We start from the raw sequence: 16,434 nt of genomic DNA on the forward strand, positions 1-16,434 counted from the left end.
CACCTATTCAATATTTTTAGGTGTAAGAAGAGGTATTAGTCAGGGCACGCCAAAATCCGGCGGGATATTCAAAAAAATCGTACTTTAATTCATAGAAATGTAACGATAGTTTTAGCTATCTATGGCATTATCCAGAGTTTTACCTTACCTCGTGTTTGGTTTAGTTTGGTTCAGATAGTTTTTATAAATTTTGCAACGTATATTCGAAATTTGTTATGTTATGGATCCCTATTTCAATAAAATTTGATTTCACTAAAAAAAATATGAATCGATTCATGTACCCAAGTATATCATGTATAATTCTTAGAAATAGTTATATTCAGCGTTGCCAACTTGTATAGAATTTCCCAATCTGCGGAGAATTTTATGTTTTTTGGGGATTATACGAGAAAAATGCCAGAATGTTGACATTCCCAATACCTACATAATTATTCCTAAAAATTATTTAGGTCACTTATGTATATGGAACGACCCTTCATATTTCAATAATCCCCATGTTTGATTATCATATTTGAATCCTATAAAATATTGTTAATTTTTACACGAACTTCATGAATAACATTGATGGTGAATGCTACCTTAAAATCGCGAAAATTTCGTGTCCTTAAACATTTGAAACCAGAAAACTCTAATCGCTTTTAATGGCAACAAGGGAAGGGATTAAAAAATTGGGTAGCAGCGTCAAGAAAAATATGGAAAAAGTGTAACCTTCTAATTCATAGCATTACATTTTATACTATATTATGAAAGGATAAGAAAATAAGTATTATTTAAACGGTTGTAACTTGTTTAATTTCATAAACTCAAAAATAATTTCGAGGGGAATTTTTCTTCCTAATCTGGAGAATTTGATAACTTGATATTGGCAACCCTGGTTATATCACTCCTAATAAACGTTAAATCACATTACATTTATTAGTAAACACACAAAAAAAGTTCTAAGAATAGGAAGCGGGCTATTATCTCGTTGCAATTCGTTTGTTACTCAGTTACTTGTTTTACCACACTGGGATATTAATCAACTCGTTTTTTTTAGATGACGAAGCTTCCATCAAGTCACCGTCGACTAAAAAATCGTCAGACAATGATATGTACATGCGGCTGGGACTCTTACTAGGTGATGGTGCCAGAAGATCTAAAAGTAAGACGGCGGTGGTCATTGATCCGGTGGTTAAGCGAACACAATGGAAATTGTTTGTTTCAGGTCGTCAAGGGTACACTCAAGAGTCGTGCTCCTCTTTAGCTAGTTACGAAACCAGTGCCATGATGTCGACGAATACTAGTCCAGTGTCTACATTGACCGGCAGCTCGGAGGATCCTCACCGAACCAACCCGAGTTCGGACAGTGTGGCTTCGTTGATGTCGATGTCGATGTCGGGACAGAGTAATTGCAGTACCAGTCCAGTCAGCAGAAGACATAGTGTCACCAGTAAGTATAAAATAGGATTCTATTCAATAATTTAACTTTCCTAGAAAGGATACTGAACATATATTATATTTCTAAAGAATAACTAATGACTAATGAGATCATGACGTGCCTTCAAGCCACTCGATTTAGCGATTAACGATGAACAATAAGCAGATCGTGAAGTTGGTTAAATTACTTAAAACTTAAACCAACCAACTGTAGTTCATATTATCGAAAAGTTTACATGTTACAACGAACGCGATTCAAGTGATTTAAATAATAAAAATTTAATAAGAAGAAACGATTAATACATATACATATATTTATGATAAACTATATACATTTTTCAACATCGATATTTATTCTTTAATTAGAAAAAACATATTCTGCAATTTTAGTCTACCTTAATTGGCCCTTAGCATCTTCTGTTCTCTTGTCTCTAATGTAATGCTTTCGTAATTCACGAATATCTAAAATATATGTATGATAATTATTTTCTGTCAGCTCAATGTTGGTTAAAAACTTAACTTGCACATTGTCCTGACCATCCTTACTTTCCATATCTTACCCCCTTCTGTTCGACCCATACATTAATGTCACCTAAAATAAGGCAAAGTTGGTATTCGCCATTTTCAATAAGTTATCGACATCCAAGGACGCACTATCCCCGTTCGATCGCAATTGTTTCCTATTTTATTGACATTTAAGGGAAATTATATTATCTATATATATATATATATATATATATATATATATATATATATATATATATATATATATATATATATATATGTATATGTATAATATACAAACAGTCTTAAAAAAAATATCGGTATTATAATTTGGCAGCTTTTATTAGGATATGATGTGTTATTCTAGTCCATTGGTTGTATTAATGCAGTTACGGTCTAAATAATGTACTATTAAATAATATAATCAACTTAAAACTCTATTTGCAGTCAAATGTTAACAATTTTGTGCACATTTAAATATTGTATTTGTTGTATGCTCAATAACTTATATCGATATCTCTTTAATTTTACTAGTATAGGCAGGCTGAGCTGGAGTCATCTGACAAACTATGTATTTATATTTCTGGTCTAGTAATGTAAAAAAAACAAATACTGATGATTAAAACTTAACTTATTGATTTTCAAAAGTTGCTTTTCCATCCATTGGACAATGCGAATTGCAGTTGTTGACCATGTAATTTATCGGAAAAAGGCATTGGATGTAAAATCAGTTCTGTACATCTGCGTGGCCATGAGAAACAGGCAACCATTTGCTTGGATGTACTTCGATGTGCTTGCATCAAGCTATTTTTGAGCATTTATCAGATTATGGGGAATCCAGCGCGAACAAATATTTTTACTGCCAAATGATCATACAATATTTTGTTGATTACAAGTATATGTCACTGGTTTTTTGTACCAGATAGTTTTGTATTACAAAATGTTCTAAAGAAGTCAGTCAAAATTCCAATGGAAACGTTAGATAGCGTCTGTAAACATTTAGTGCTGCCAAGGGCAGAAATATAAGTGACCATCCTCTTACTTTTAATATTATTAATTTCCAAAAAAAGGACTCGCATATATAGGTAGATGGAGATATTGTCAATGTAGCAAAAACTAATTTCTCCAAAGAGCTGTTCCAAATATAATCTAAATGAATATCTGGACTGGGATTTTACGTTTCATTTGGTATAATAATTGTACCCTTATTGCCTGGTATTACTTCTATTGAGTTTCTCTTTGATTATTATACAACTAATTAAATATATATAAATAATATGTAATAAATCAATGAGTGCGTTGAGTACGCCAGATAATTCTTAACCAATTTTGACAATAAATATAAATAATCACTCCAATAACTCTTGATCACACTGTTTTTACCTGACTGCTCTGATTGACTGCTTGACCATCATTAACCGTAGTTCTTCTGATAATTGGAACAATCAGTGTCTGATAAATACAGTGATTGAAACAGGAACCATTTAAGCATTTCTACATTGGTTTTTATGGACATTGCAACATTTAATCGACCTTTAACTTTACTTTGAATATCCAATTAATTAAAATATTTTCAGTTAATTAGGTCGTTCTTTACTAATTAAATCATTAAAACCAATACTCACATTTTTATTATTGGAAAATGTCCACTAACAGGTCAATAGAAAAATCCCCGTCCTGACACATAGATGGCGCTACTGGAATTAAATCCATATGTTTTTTAGTTAGTCCTAACCCTCAAAAGATGCGTGTGTAAATTTCACAACTGCAGGATCATTACTTTGTGAATTATAGCATTTTGAGTGAAGCAACTTTTGTTATTGTGAAAAAAATGGATAAAAAGGAATTTCGTGTGTTGATAAAATATCGGTTTTTGAAGGGAAAAAATACAGTTGAAGCAAAACCTTGTCTTGATGCCGAGTTTCCGTACACCTGGAAAATCAACCATCAAGGTTGGTATGCTAAGTTTAGACGTGCTGAAATGAGCACCGAAGACGATGAACGCAGTGGACGTCCAAAAGAGGTTGTACCCGACAAAAACATAAAAAAATACACAAAATGATTTTGAATGACCGTAAATTGAAACTGAATGAAATAGCGAACACTAAGGATATCAACTGAACGTGTACAGCATATCATTCACGAATATTTGGGTATGAGAAAGCTCTGTGCAAAATGGGTGCCGCGCAGGCCCAATTTTGATCAAAAACCACGTCGAGTTGATGATTCGGAGCAGTGTTTGAAGATGATCAAGCGTAATAAACCCGAGTTTTTGCGTCGATATGTGACAATGTATGAAACATGGCTCCATCATTTCACTCCGAAGTCCAATCGACAGTCATCCGAGTGGACTGCACACGATGAACCCGCTCCAAAGCGTGGGAAAACGCAACAGTTGGCTGGCAAGGTTATGGCGTCTTTATATTGGGATGCGCATGGAATAATTGTCATTGACTACCTTGAAAAAAAGAAGGGCCATCAACAGCGACTATTATATAGCGTTATTGGACTGTTTAACTATTTTGAAGCAAAGGACAAATCGTACTACAAAAATGGTATCGAAAAGTTGGAGGGTCGCTATAATCAGTGTATCACCCTTGAAGGGAATTATGTTGAATAAAAAAAACTAATTTTGCACAAAAAAACGTGTTTCTAGCAACAATCGATAGCCACTTTCAAAAGTATTTTTCCTTTAAATTAAATGATGTTTTGTTGATTCATAATATGACAAGTTCAGAGACTTCGCCAAAAAAAGCCTAATAATCTTACAAAAACTACAAACAAATAACTACAAACCACAAACTTCTATAAATACCCCATTCTTATTATTATTATTTTATATTATTCTATTATAATTTTTTTTCCGAATTTTTTCTCCGAATATAAAACAAAAGTTCTTGAAAATTTAAAAATCACCAGTACAAGGGAACATTTATCATTCTCCAAGCGTTGTGATTAATTACAATTCTAATTATTTCCTGCATTCTTTGAATATCGAGTTGAAATTGTAATCCGTCTATTTATTACATTTGTATTGTTTAAGCATATACAACGCACACACATTCATTTTTCTCTTATTGTGTTCGTGCTATGATGCAAGCTCAACAAATAAATAATTAATATATACCGCTTCAAAAAACTTCTTGTCGATAATTGCAAAAATTATAGTAATTATGCATGTCCTCGGTTGTACGATCAACAGAACGACTTAATAGAAAAGGTATACAGATAATTAAAAATCAGTTCATAGTTTTTCTTCTATATCAAACATATTATGAGCATGCAACGCTATTACACCATATATTTCTGCAAGGAATATTATGAATATCGGTTTTATATCATGCGCCTTTTCCTTCGTACCGGAAAGTCACTCATCTATATCGTTATTACTTGATAACAGTAACAACTGCGGTAATTGTTTTATGAGTACAGTACTTATTAATTAAGGCCTTTAAATCAATGATTATTGATCACGAACTTTAGATCAACTAATAATTTATAGTTATTAATTTATAGTTATACATAATTGCATTTAACAATTTCTATTCATATTGAATGAAAATGGTTTTTAAATATATATTATAAATCTAATTAATTAATCGAATTTTAGTAGATGTATTATATGCTATAGGTTCTCTTATTTTAAAGCTTTTTGTGAAGGCAAGTTTTTGATTTTTGTAAAATTAAACCTCGTTCAAAACTGAATATGTTTTTAGTTACAATAATTGTAAAACCGAAAAAAAGACTTTATTTTTGAAAAGTTTTTAAATTAGTTAAGTAACTATTTTCTATCAAGATAATAATTATTATCAATAATTACTACCTCTAATCAAACGGAATATAAAAATATGATAGACTTTTTTGGTTTTCCACAATTATATATTACAGGATGATTCTAAAGTATAATGTTTGTGGTTCTGAATAAAAATATATTATGAAATGTAAAGAGTTTAAAATAAATAACACTTTTAATTTACTTTCAAACAATTTTATTTTCTTAAAGAAGCGACGACTAAGTTGCATAGCCATACAAAACGACAATGAGGATTTAAATTAGCGTTGGGAACTATCGACTGAAAATAGTCTAGTAAAAATAGAACGGCAGAACCATAACGTTAAAAATCAGTCGAATGACATTAGTAGAACCGAATATAGTAAAAGAAAGTATGCGACTGAAACAGTCATTAGTAAAAAGTAGTAAAAACAGTCGAACCTAAAATAGCGACTGAAACAGTCGACAGTAAAAAGTAGTCAATTACTAAACAATTGATTATTTTCAGTCGATAGTTCCCAGTGCTAGTTTAAATCTATTTTAACATAAACGTTACTTCAATATGTTGATGCCTAATTCATCACACCTTTCAGTCTAACATAAGAAACAGTCCTAAGATCATTTTACAAACTCCTCATACTTTTTGGGTAAGGCTTTTACTTGCTAATACAAGATATTTGATACTCAATAACTGTCAAAAATCCTTCTATTTCACTTGCTTATAATACTTTGCCAAAAAGCTTTTGATAAAATAATATTCTTAATAGTTGAAATTTCAGCAACTGCATTTATTTTTTAATGATATATGGACAGTTTGGATTAAAACATTAATAGTATTTCTTATGTTACGATCTAAAAATATATTCAACTGATGTATCTACTGTTACTATTTTAGTATATGACATTTCTTACCACATGACCTTCTAATAGTTCATGTCATTCATTTAGATAAAACTTGATATTCGCACATAAATTGCAAGTGAATTTGTGTAACAATAAAAATGCCCTCGAAATATCATAAATATTCTCTACAGTTTCTATTTTATTACGTAATAAAATGTGCTTTCAGTGGCGATTTTTTTATCTGACTATCTGTTTCGAAAAAAAAACTAAATCTAAATCACGTATTTTCTTCCAGCTACCCAACCAGGTCAAATCGAAGATCTCAATGTATTTAGAAATAGAAGGACTTGCATAAGACGATCGGCCAGAACCGGTATAGCTATCAAGGGAGCTATAATCGATCCCAAAATCCGTTTCGCCCAATACAAAGCTCCCCAACTCACCTTGAAACCCCTATTTTTCGAAGTTCCTCTGCAAGAACCGGATCCATTGTTCTTCGGCAGAAACTGGCTATTCAAGAAAATGGAGGAAATAATCGGTAATATCTTATTATTTCTATTAAACCACCTTAAATCTAATATTACCTAATTTGTATTTCAGGTTCTTCAAGCCCGGGAGTTTTATTAAATGGTGATCGTGGTACTGGTAAAACCGCCTTGGTACTTCAACTGGTTGAGTACAGTTGTTTTGGAAGAAGAAAGGAACCATTGTATCAGTCGATTCATTCACCAGAGCGTTCTAGAAGTCCCCAGTCGACCATTTTCGGTCCACTGGATTTAGTATCAGAGAAAATTAAACACCTGGCCAGCACTATTGTCGCCTATCATTTTTGCCAAGCTGATAATAACAATACCTGCCTTGTTCCGGACTTCATTCATTCAATCGCAGCTCAGTTATGTCAAGCGCCTCAACTAGCTGCCTACAGAGAACAATTGTTAAGCGAAACCACCCTCCAAAACGTATTATCACTTAAAGAATGCATCGCAAACCCTGACGTGGCCCTAACCAGAGGCATCCTGGAACCATTAGCAGGACTGAGACGAGGTGGAAAGATCGACAGCATCACTTGTACAATTCTGGTAGACGCTTTGTGTGAAGCAGAATATCATCGTCCAGATAACGGAGATACCATCACCACTTTCCTGCTCAAGCACATACCGAACTTCCCGCCATGGCTGAAGATAATTGCGACAGTCCGAAGCCAGTTCCAGGAACTGACCAAACAGTTTCCCTTCACCAGGCTCAGCCTAGATAGCTCATCAGCCAACGAGAACATACAAAAAGATATTTTGGGTTATATTAATTTCCGTCTTCAAAACAGCCCAAGCATCCAAAGTAATATCACGTTATCCACCAATGGGAAACTGGAAAGCGGTAGTGTATCACAGCATAAATTCTCACAACATTTGTTGAATCTATCACAGGGCTCATTTCTCTTCGCTAAATTGACGCTGGATTTATTGGAACGAGGACAGTTGGTGGCCAAATCGTCAGGATACAAAGTGCTCCCTGTTACTTTGTCGCAGATTTATTTGCTTCATTTTAACTTGAGGTTCCCCACCATCAGATCGTTTGAGAAAGTGACCCATATACTTAGTGTGTGTCTTTCGGCGCTATACCCTCTCACACTAGCAGAGATATTTTATTCAGTGAATTCACTTCTGGTAGATAATTTTCTGCAATGGCCGGAATTTTGTCAACGTTTCAAACTGCTCTCTGGATTCTTGGTGAAGCGTCTCGACGACACGTACATGTTTTTCCATCCCTCCTTCAGGGAATGGTTGATACGCAGAGATGATAATGAAGCGACCAAATTTCTTTGCGATCTCAGATCCGGTCATGCCGGCATCGCCTTCAGATTATCCAGAGTCCAGGCACCGATGGACGCCGAGAAGACCTTAGAGTTGGGCCACCATATCCTCAAGGCTCACGTGTACAGGAACATGTCCTTACCCACTTTGACATCCAGAGATCTCCAAGCCTTTTGGGTATCGCAAAGCTCGGAAAATATATCCGCAGCTGTTTGCCATATTCGGAACATCTACAGTCCCAATGTTAAAGTGTCCAGACTTCTTCTACTAGCTGGGGCTGACCCGAATTATATCACCGATTTCCTGGGTAAAAGCCCAGTGTTGTGCGCCTATGCCAATGAGGGAAATGTTCCCATGGTGTCGCTCCTGTTGGAGTTCGGAGCTGATGTAGAGCTCACCAACAGCCAAGGACAGACGGCGTTGTCTCTAGCATCATCGAAAGGACACTGCGACGTCGTCAGACAACTGATTGCAGCTGGAGCAAGTCCCGGACATGCAGATGCAGTCGGCTATTGTCCCTTGGTTCATGCAGCCAGAAATGGTTGTTTGAACGTTGTGGGATACCTGTTGGCTTGCGACTGGATTTTGAAAAACAAAAATGACGTGGAACTAGTTGAAGCCGCCCAACAGGCTCTGATCGCAGCCTCTGGACAAGGACACACGGAAATCGTTGAATATCTTCTGGATATGGCGGAGGTGAATGCAGATATTCCGGATACCATAACAGGTAATATTTCTCTCTTTCTTTTTTAACTAATCTACAAAATATCGACATCCAAATACGAAAAAGTTTATATATTAGATTGATTATAGACAATGATATATCTTGAAAAACGATGAAGCCTGTTTCAAAAGCAGTTGAGTTCAATTCTAAAATAATATTCTAATATGTATTTTATAATTTAGGCTTAGGTACAAATTACTATAATTCATAATTTTAATGACATCAAATACTATGTTTACCACGCAAATGTTTGTAATAAAAGTTCATGGCACTAATGCAATATAGGCATATATTTTATTATTTAATGAGTATCACTACTATTTACTATTACATTTCAAATAACTTTGTGAAATTTTTGTAAATCTGGGAAACCAAAACTTTCTATTGATATAATAGTTCTAAAATTTTATATTACGAACAAATAACTTTAACCTGTATATGTTCCTGCTTCCTTATTATTTTCTTAAACACACCCTACATTGTTGAACAAAAAAGATCTCGTTTTCTAATTCAATGTACTACTTGATTTATTTTAATAATTATGTCAGTACTTTTATACATAATCATTGTAATAGAGAACTGTTTTAACTAAGCATCAATATCCCAATTTGAACGAAGCATTCAACAGAGGAAAATCCTGTACAACACCAGAAATAAATATAAGACTTAATATAAAATAAGACTTTGAATAGTGGCTTCAAATTTGATTATCACAACTAAATTTAAAAGAAATCAAAAAGGACTTTCCAAACATATAAAGTTATCTAATTTTGTATTGATTTTGTTAAAACAAACTAAGAATTAGCAATATTTAAAACGGTTAACTCATATGGATATTAATTTCAAGGTGAAACAGCATTGACCATTGCATCAGCGAACGGTTGCCATGCCGTATGTTCAGCATTAATCAGCAGAGGCGCACGTATTACAATTACCAATAAAAAGGATCTCACACCGTTGCTTATAGCCGTAAAGGAAGGCCACTGGGCTGTAACGGAGAGACTACTCCAAAACCATGCCGCCATTGAGCAGCAGGATGCATCAGGAAAAACACCCCTTATGCTAGCAGCATCTGAAGGACACATTGGTCTCATAGACCTTTTACTTGATAAAGGTAACATAATCTAAGAATTTACTTCAACAATTAATTAATTTCACATAAACATTGACCTAAAAATTATTAGTTGTCGAAGTTTTTAATCAGAATTATGTCACATATAGTATTCCACAGTTTATCATTGATGACTTAACCATCTGTAATTTCAGAATCATTAAAGTGCTTATTTGTAGTCATCAAACAGTCTATTCACATATAGTATTCCACAGTTTATCATTGATAACTTAACCATCTGTAATTTCAGAATCATTAAAGTGCTTATTTGTAGTCATCAAACAGTCTATTATCTTTATCTATTCTTTATGAAAGCATCACACGAAATTCTAAACCATGTTCTTGTCTCGTAAAAATGTTTTCTTCTTAAATAAAGCGTCGTGCAAGGTTCTACAAGTTGGGTAAAAATAATTTCGTTTTTCTTTTCGTGTTTTTCATATAGAATTTTGATAAATTTCAAAAGCTAATTATATATTGTAATAGTTAGATATATACAATGCAATTTTGGTCGTTTTCTAATCGTCTGCTTCTGTCGCACTAGATATTGACAGTAAAATATCGAATTGATACTTTAAACTGAGTACACAGTACTTTTAACTGAGTAAACTAATGGTACATGTCTATAGTTCATATATATGTTTATACACATATAAATATGGTTATTCCATTATATCTAGAATCTTCTCTGGACTATTACGTTTTAGACGCGCTATACATATAGTTTTATTTAATAAATATTACTAGAGACATGTGATAAAGCGAAGCCAGTACATAAACATAAAATTATCTGTAATATATTAGTAAACTAACGACACATATCTATAGTTCATATATATGTTTATACACATATAAATATGGTTATTCCATTATATCTAGAATCTTCTCTGGACTATTACTTTTACATATAGTTTCATTTAATAAGTATTACTACATATATGTGATAAAACGAAGCCAATATGTAAATATAAAATTATCTGTGATTTCTATTAATATTGAAAATTCTTAGCCTTGGGAACTATCGATTGAAAATGGTTGAAACAGTCGATAATCGCAAAACAGTCCAACTAATCGATAGTCAAAAAACTAGCGACTGAAAATAGTATTTTTTTTTCAGTCAATATTAATACAGTCGAAGCCTGTATGACTGTATTTCTATTCGTTATAACAGACGGAGATGTACCAATTTCTTCCCATATTAATTTTTAGAGAGGATAGGACGGAGATAATTGTTTCATCCTTTGTGCTGTACAGATCAGTTTATTTTAAATAATTTTAATTTGGCAGATGCGATTGTTAAAAAAGTAATTAACTAATGATCCTAAATATATTTAATCGTATATTAATATTCGGAAATTAATAATGACATAATACGTTAATTGAAAAGTCCCCAGCCTGACACATAGATGGCACTACTAGAATTAAATCCCTATGTTTTTTAGTTAGCACTAACCCTTAAAAGATGCGTGTATAAATTGTCATGACAGCTGTCGGATCATTATTTTGTGAATTATAGCATTTTGAGTGAAGCAACTTTTGTTATTGTGAAAAAAGTGGATAAAAAGGAATTTCGCGTGTTGATGAAATATTGCTTTTTGAAGGGAAAAAAATACAGCTGAAGCTAAAACTTGGCTTGATACCGAGTTTCCGGACACTTCCCCAGGAAAATCAATCATCAAGTATTGATATGCTAAGTTTAAACGTGGTGAAATGAGCATCGAAGACGGTGAACGCAGTGGACGCCCAAGAGAGGTTGTTATCGACGAAAACATTTAAAAAATCCACAAAATTATTTCGAATGACGGTAATTTGAAATTGAGACACTCTAAAGATATCAACTGAACGTGTACAGCATAGCAATTCACGAATATTTGGGTATGAGAAAGCTCTGTGCAAAGAGGGTGCCGCGCGAGCTCACTTTTGACCAACAACGACGAGTTTATGATTCGGAGCACTATTTGAAGATGATCAAGCGTAATAAACCCGAGTTTTTGCGTTGATATGTGACAATGGATGAAACATGGTTCCATCATTTCACTGCGAAGTTCAATCGACAGTCATCCGAGTGGACTACGCACGATGAACCCGCTCCAAAGTGTGAGAAAACGCAACAGTCAGCTGGCAAGGTTATAGCGTCTGTATTTGGCATGCGCATTGAATAATTTTCATTGACTACCTTAAAAAACGAAGGACCATCAACAGTGACTATTACATAGCATTTTTGGACCGTTTGAAGGACGAAATCGCTGCATTTGAAGAAAAAGAAACTGCTGCTTCCCCAAGACAATGCACCGTGTCAAAAATCCATGAATTGTGCTTCGAATTGCTTTCTCATCCACCGTATTCTCCAGATCTGGCCTCCAGCGACTATTTCCTATTCTCAGATCTCAAGACAATGCTCGCTGGGAAAAAAATTTCGTCGAATGAAGAGGTCGAACGAAACTGAAGTCTATTTTGAAGCAAAGGACGTACTACAAAAATGGTATCGAAAAGTTGGAGGGTCGTTATAATCAGTATATTATCCTTGAAGGAAATTGTATTGAATAAAAAAAAACTAATTTTGCCAAAATATATGTTTTAATATGGTAGGCCGGGGACTTTTCAATTGACCTGTTTATAAAATAAAAGTAATTTGTTTATTTCTATTTCATTCTATATGCTTACGAACATTTTTAACCGTCCCATAAGTCAGACGGAGATGTACGTATTCCTTGTCTAGTAGGACTGAAAATAGCAACTGAAACAGTCGATAGTTTCCAACAATAAAAAATTCACATAGTACATTATATTAATCTTGCGTTATTTCCTCAGGTTCCGATATCGATAAAGAAAATGCCGAAGGCCTGACCGCACTGTGCTGGGCTTGTTTGCGTGGAAAACTTCAAACGGCCCAAAGTCTGGTCGAACGAGGTGCCGACATCAACCACACCGATCGAACTGGTCGGACGCCGCTGGATTGGGCAGCTTATCACGGAAATCCAGCCCTGGTCCAGTTCTTGCTCGATAGGGGAGCTCTAATCGAACACGTCGACATCAACGGCATGAGACCGCTGGACAGAGCCATCGGTTGCAAGAACATTCAGGCCGTGCACTGTTTCCTGAAGAAAGGAGCCAAACTGGGACCGGCAACATGGGCCATGGCTGCGGGCAAGCCAGAATTCATGTAGGTTTTGGTTATTGTCGAGCTAAAAGTTTCTCGGGCTCAAATCTGACGTTTTTCAGGCTCATTCTTCTCAACAAGCTCCTTGAGGATGGTAACGTTCTTTATAGGAAAAGCAGGTTGAGGGAAGCGGCTCATCGCTACCAGTACGCTCTGAAGAAATTCCCCACCGACGATCAAGGCGAACACAATCAAGCATTCCATCAATTACAAATCAATTTTCTGTTGAATTACTCGAGATGTAAAAGGAAGCTGAACGTAAGTATTCAATTTTGCAAATATGTGATCAATGTTTTAAATGATAAGCTAGAATCGCAGAAGTATTGAGTTGGTAAGAAAGTATTTTGAGTGTTCAAGATCACTATTTTTATTTTTATTTGGATAATACCTCGGTCTCCAGTTCGACCGTAGGTTCCAATGGTCAGCACAAATGCAGCACGCTATTTGCAAAGTCAATGGTGTGTACAGCCTATTATTTCCACTCCTCTGCAGAAAAAGCAACTCCAAATCCCCCAGAAATTGATTCTCTATAAAATGCTAGTCCGTCCAGTCTGCCTCAACAGATCACATGTGTGGCACCGGTACGTCTCTGAGCGACAACTTACTACTCCAAGTGTTCCAGTTTTAAAAAATCCCCGCGTTACTCGATGCCCCATGGTTTATGGTCGTCACGTTCGTGAAAAGCTTCACCATCAACTTCGTCCACGATCACGTCCGATTCACGATCCCAGTCGTACAAAATATCTCTATACCGAACCCGAAGCGGCATCAGCAAAAGACCATTTGGTTCAAGATGGTCAATCTTGGAAAAGAAAAAAAACAAGCACCAACTATAAAGAGTCAATGTTAACTTCTCAATGCAAAACCAAAAATACTTTCTTATCAACTCAAAATCTTAATTATATATTGTATACTATATATTTAACCATTTTATTCCATTAAAGGAACCGGAAGATGCGATCGATCTAGCCAACGAAGCGCTAGCAATGAAACCCGAATCCTACGAAGCTCATTACGCCCTAGCTAAAGCCCGCCTGGACCTAGGCGACTTCGAGTTGGCGCTCCGAGACACTAAGGAAGCCCAGAAATTCGCCCCGCCCCAAAACGCTGAAGTCCGAAAGGTTCTCGCCTATCTGCAAGAAGAAATAGTCAACAAAATGTCTCCGGTAAACCGGATATTGGCCAACAGGAATTTCGCCGTGTCCGTCGATACTCTCCACCAGTGATTCTAGCCAAATATTTATAGATATCTGTTGGAGAATCCATAGTATGCTCTAGGCGGATTTCTCATCCGCCAAAACTCTCTAGGCGGATCTCGCCTTCGCCAAAACACCGAAACCAAGTGCCTTTTGACGTGCATTATTATATAACTGAAAAAGACTGAAATTTCGTAACTGTATCGTGTGAATAACTACTATCCTTAAGGGGTCAACGCTATTTGTCGCTGTGTATATATTTAGTTGTTTTTTAATTACTTATTTATTTATGTTGTTATACTGTTTCTTATTTTGATTTTGTCATTCCTCGGGTCTCATTCCCAATCCAATTCAACTAGAGAAAAAAGTGCGTTATTTTTAGTTAATCCTTACACGCTGATCTTTGCTATTAATACATCCGATGAAGCAATAAAATATATTGTTTATAATTTTGTAGGTAGCTGTAAAATACACGGGTCGAACATATACACACACGCAGAAACAGACGCATACTATACTATATATAAATAGAGATATACAATTTCGAATAAATAAAAATATATATCGCAATATGAACTATTTTATATAATAATATATTGATATATACTATAATTAGTTTAGCAGGCTATTTCTTTTTGTTTTAATTAAGGTCAAAGCTGGAAAAATTACTTTACGAAAATTTATCTAATTTATTTTTTATGTTTAATTTTTTTTTTTTTGTTTTCGATTTCACGTTCTTGCCAAGCAGCTCTTTGTAAAATTTCATTTCGGACAGTATTTATAATTTATTATGATTATTATTATTATTATTATTATTTGGTCGGCAGTTTGACTGTGTGAGGTTTTAGATAAATATTTATTGAACTTTGTAAGAGCTATAAGCCATAGGAAGATTTTTAATAAATAAATGAATAAATAAATATAAAAATATAAAATGATTTTCTTTTTCTATGTAGGTTTTTGTGACTATTGTGCATCAAGCTATATTTGATTAACCAGTGGCGGCTCGTACATAAATGATGCAGTGCTCCAGAGCTCATAAAAAAACTAAAGAAGCTACCAAAAATGTATTATGTAATCTCACTACCACTACTCGCGGTATCGTTATTATTTATCTGGGCCGCACGATCGTGCTATGCGAGCTCCTTCAACACCCGTCGGGCACCCCCCCCCCCTTGTGCAGCCAAAGGGTCTAAAACATGGTCGATATTTAAGGGTAGATATCGCTGCATTTAGACCAGCGCCGTATGGCCCGTATGTAATATCGGTTACCTGTAATAGAATTTTACGCAACTTTGCCCATTAAATAATAACAATACCAATAACTGTGACCAAGGAAAATGACGAAAATTTCTTCCCAGCGAGCATTCTTTTGAGATCTGAGAACAGGAAATAGTCGCTGGCGGCCAGATCTGGAGAATACAGTGAATGAGGAAGCAATTCGACGCCCAATTCATGGATTTTTGACATCGTTTTAACTGACTTCTGACACGGTTGTCTTGGTGATGCAACATTTTCTTTTTCTTCAAACGCGGCCGTTTTTCGGCAATTTCGTCCTTTAAATGGTCTTATAAGGTTATGTAATAGTCGCTGTTGATGGTCCTTCCTTTTTCAAGGTAGTCAATGAAAATTATTCCGCCATAACCTTGCCAGCAGACTGTTGCGTTTTCCCACGCTTTGGAGCGGGTTCATCATGTGCAGTCCACTCGGATACTGTCGATTGGACTTCGGATCCATTGTCACATATCGACGCAAAAACTCGGGTTTATTAAGCCTGATCGTCTTCAAGCACTGCTCCGAATCATCAACTCGTCGTTGTTTTTGGTCAAAAGTGAGCTCGCGCGGCACCCACTTTGCACGGAGCTTTTTGTTACCGAAATATTCGTAAATGATATGATGT

General features: G+C 35.0%; 1 protein-coding gene across 9 annotated transcripts in view; it reads left to right on the forward strand.

Annotated features, from left to right (window-relative positions):
- rols (zinc-RING finger and ankyrin repeat domain-containing protein rolling pebbles) overlaps window positions 1–15,469 on the forward strand; it is a 394,615-nt gene extending 379,146 nt beyond the window's left edge. For all 9 annotated transcript variants that reach the window (XM_076395750.1, XM_076395765.1, XM_076395760.1 and 6 more), the window contains 8 exons: window positions 1,037–1,141; window positions 1,205–1,429; window positions 6,831–7,073; window positions 7,136–9,073; window positions 9,918–10,184; window positions 12,990–13,341; window positions 13,401–13,596; window positions 14,283–15,469. In XM_076395750.1, coding sequence (XP_076251865.1) covers window positions 1,037–1,141; window positions 1,205–1,429; window positions 6,831–7,073; window positions 7,136–9,073; window positions 9,918–10,184; window positions 12,990–13,341; window positions 13,401–13,596; window positions 14,283–14,564 — 3,608 coding nt within the window. In that variant the 3' untranslated portion in view covers window positions 14,565–15,469. The remainder of the gene's footprint in view (window positions 1–1,036; window positions 1,142–1,204; window positions 1,430–6,830; window positions 7,074–7,135; window positions 9,074–9,917; window positions 10,185–12,989; window positions 13,342–13,400; window positions 13,597–14,282) is intronic.
- Window positions 15,470–16,434: the final 965 nt, after the last annotated feature.

The sequence above is a fragment of the Rhynchophorus ferrugineus genome, unplaced genomic scaffold (genome assembly GCF_030347505.1).
Source record: "Rhynchophorus ferrugineus isolate W39M unplaced genomic scaffold, kcgeb_rfMv2 rfM1, whole genome shotgun sequence".
Lineage (NCBI taxonomy): Eukaryota > Metazoa > Arthropoda > Insecta > Coleoptera > Curculionidae > Rhynchophorus > Rhynchophorus ferrugineus.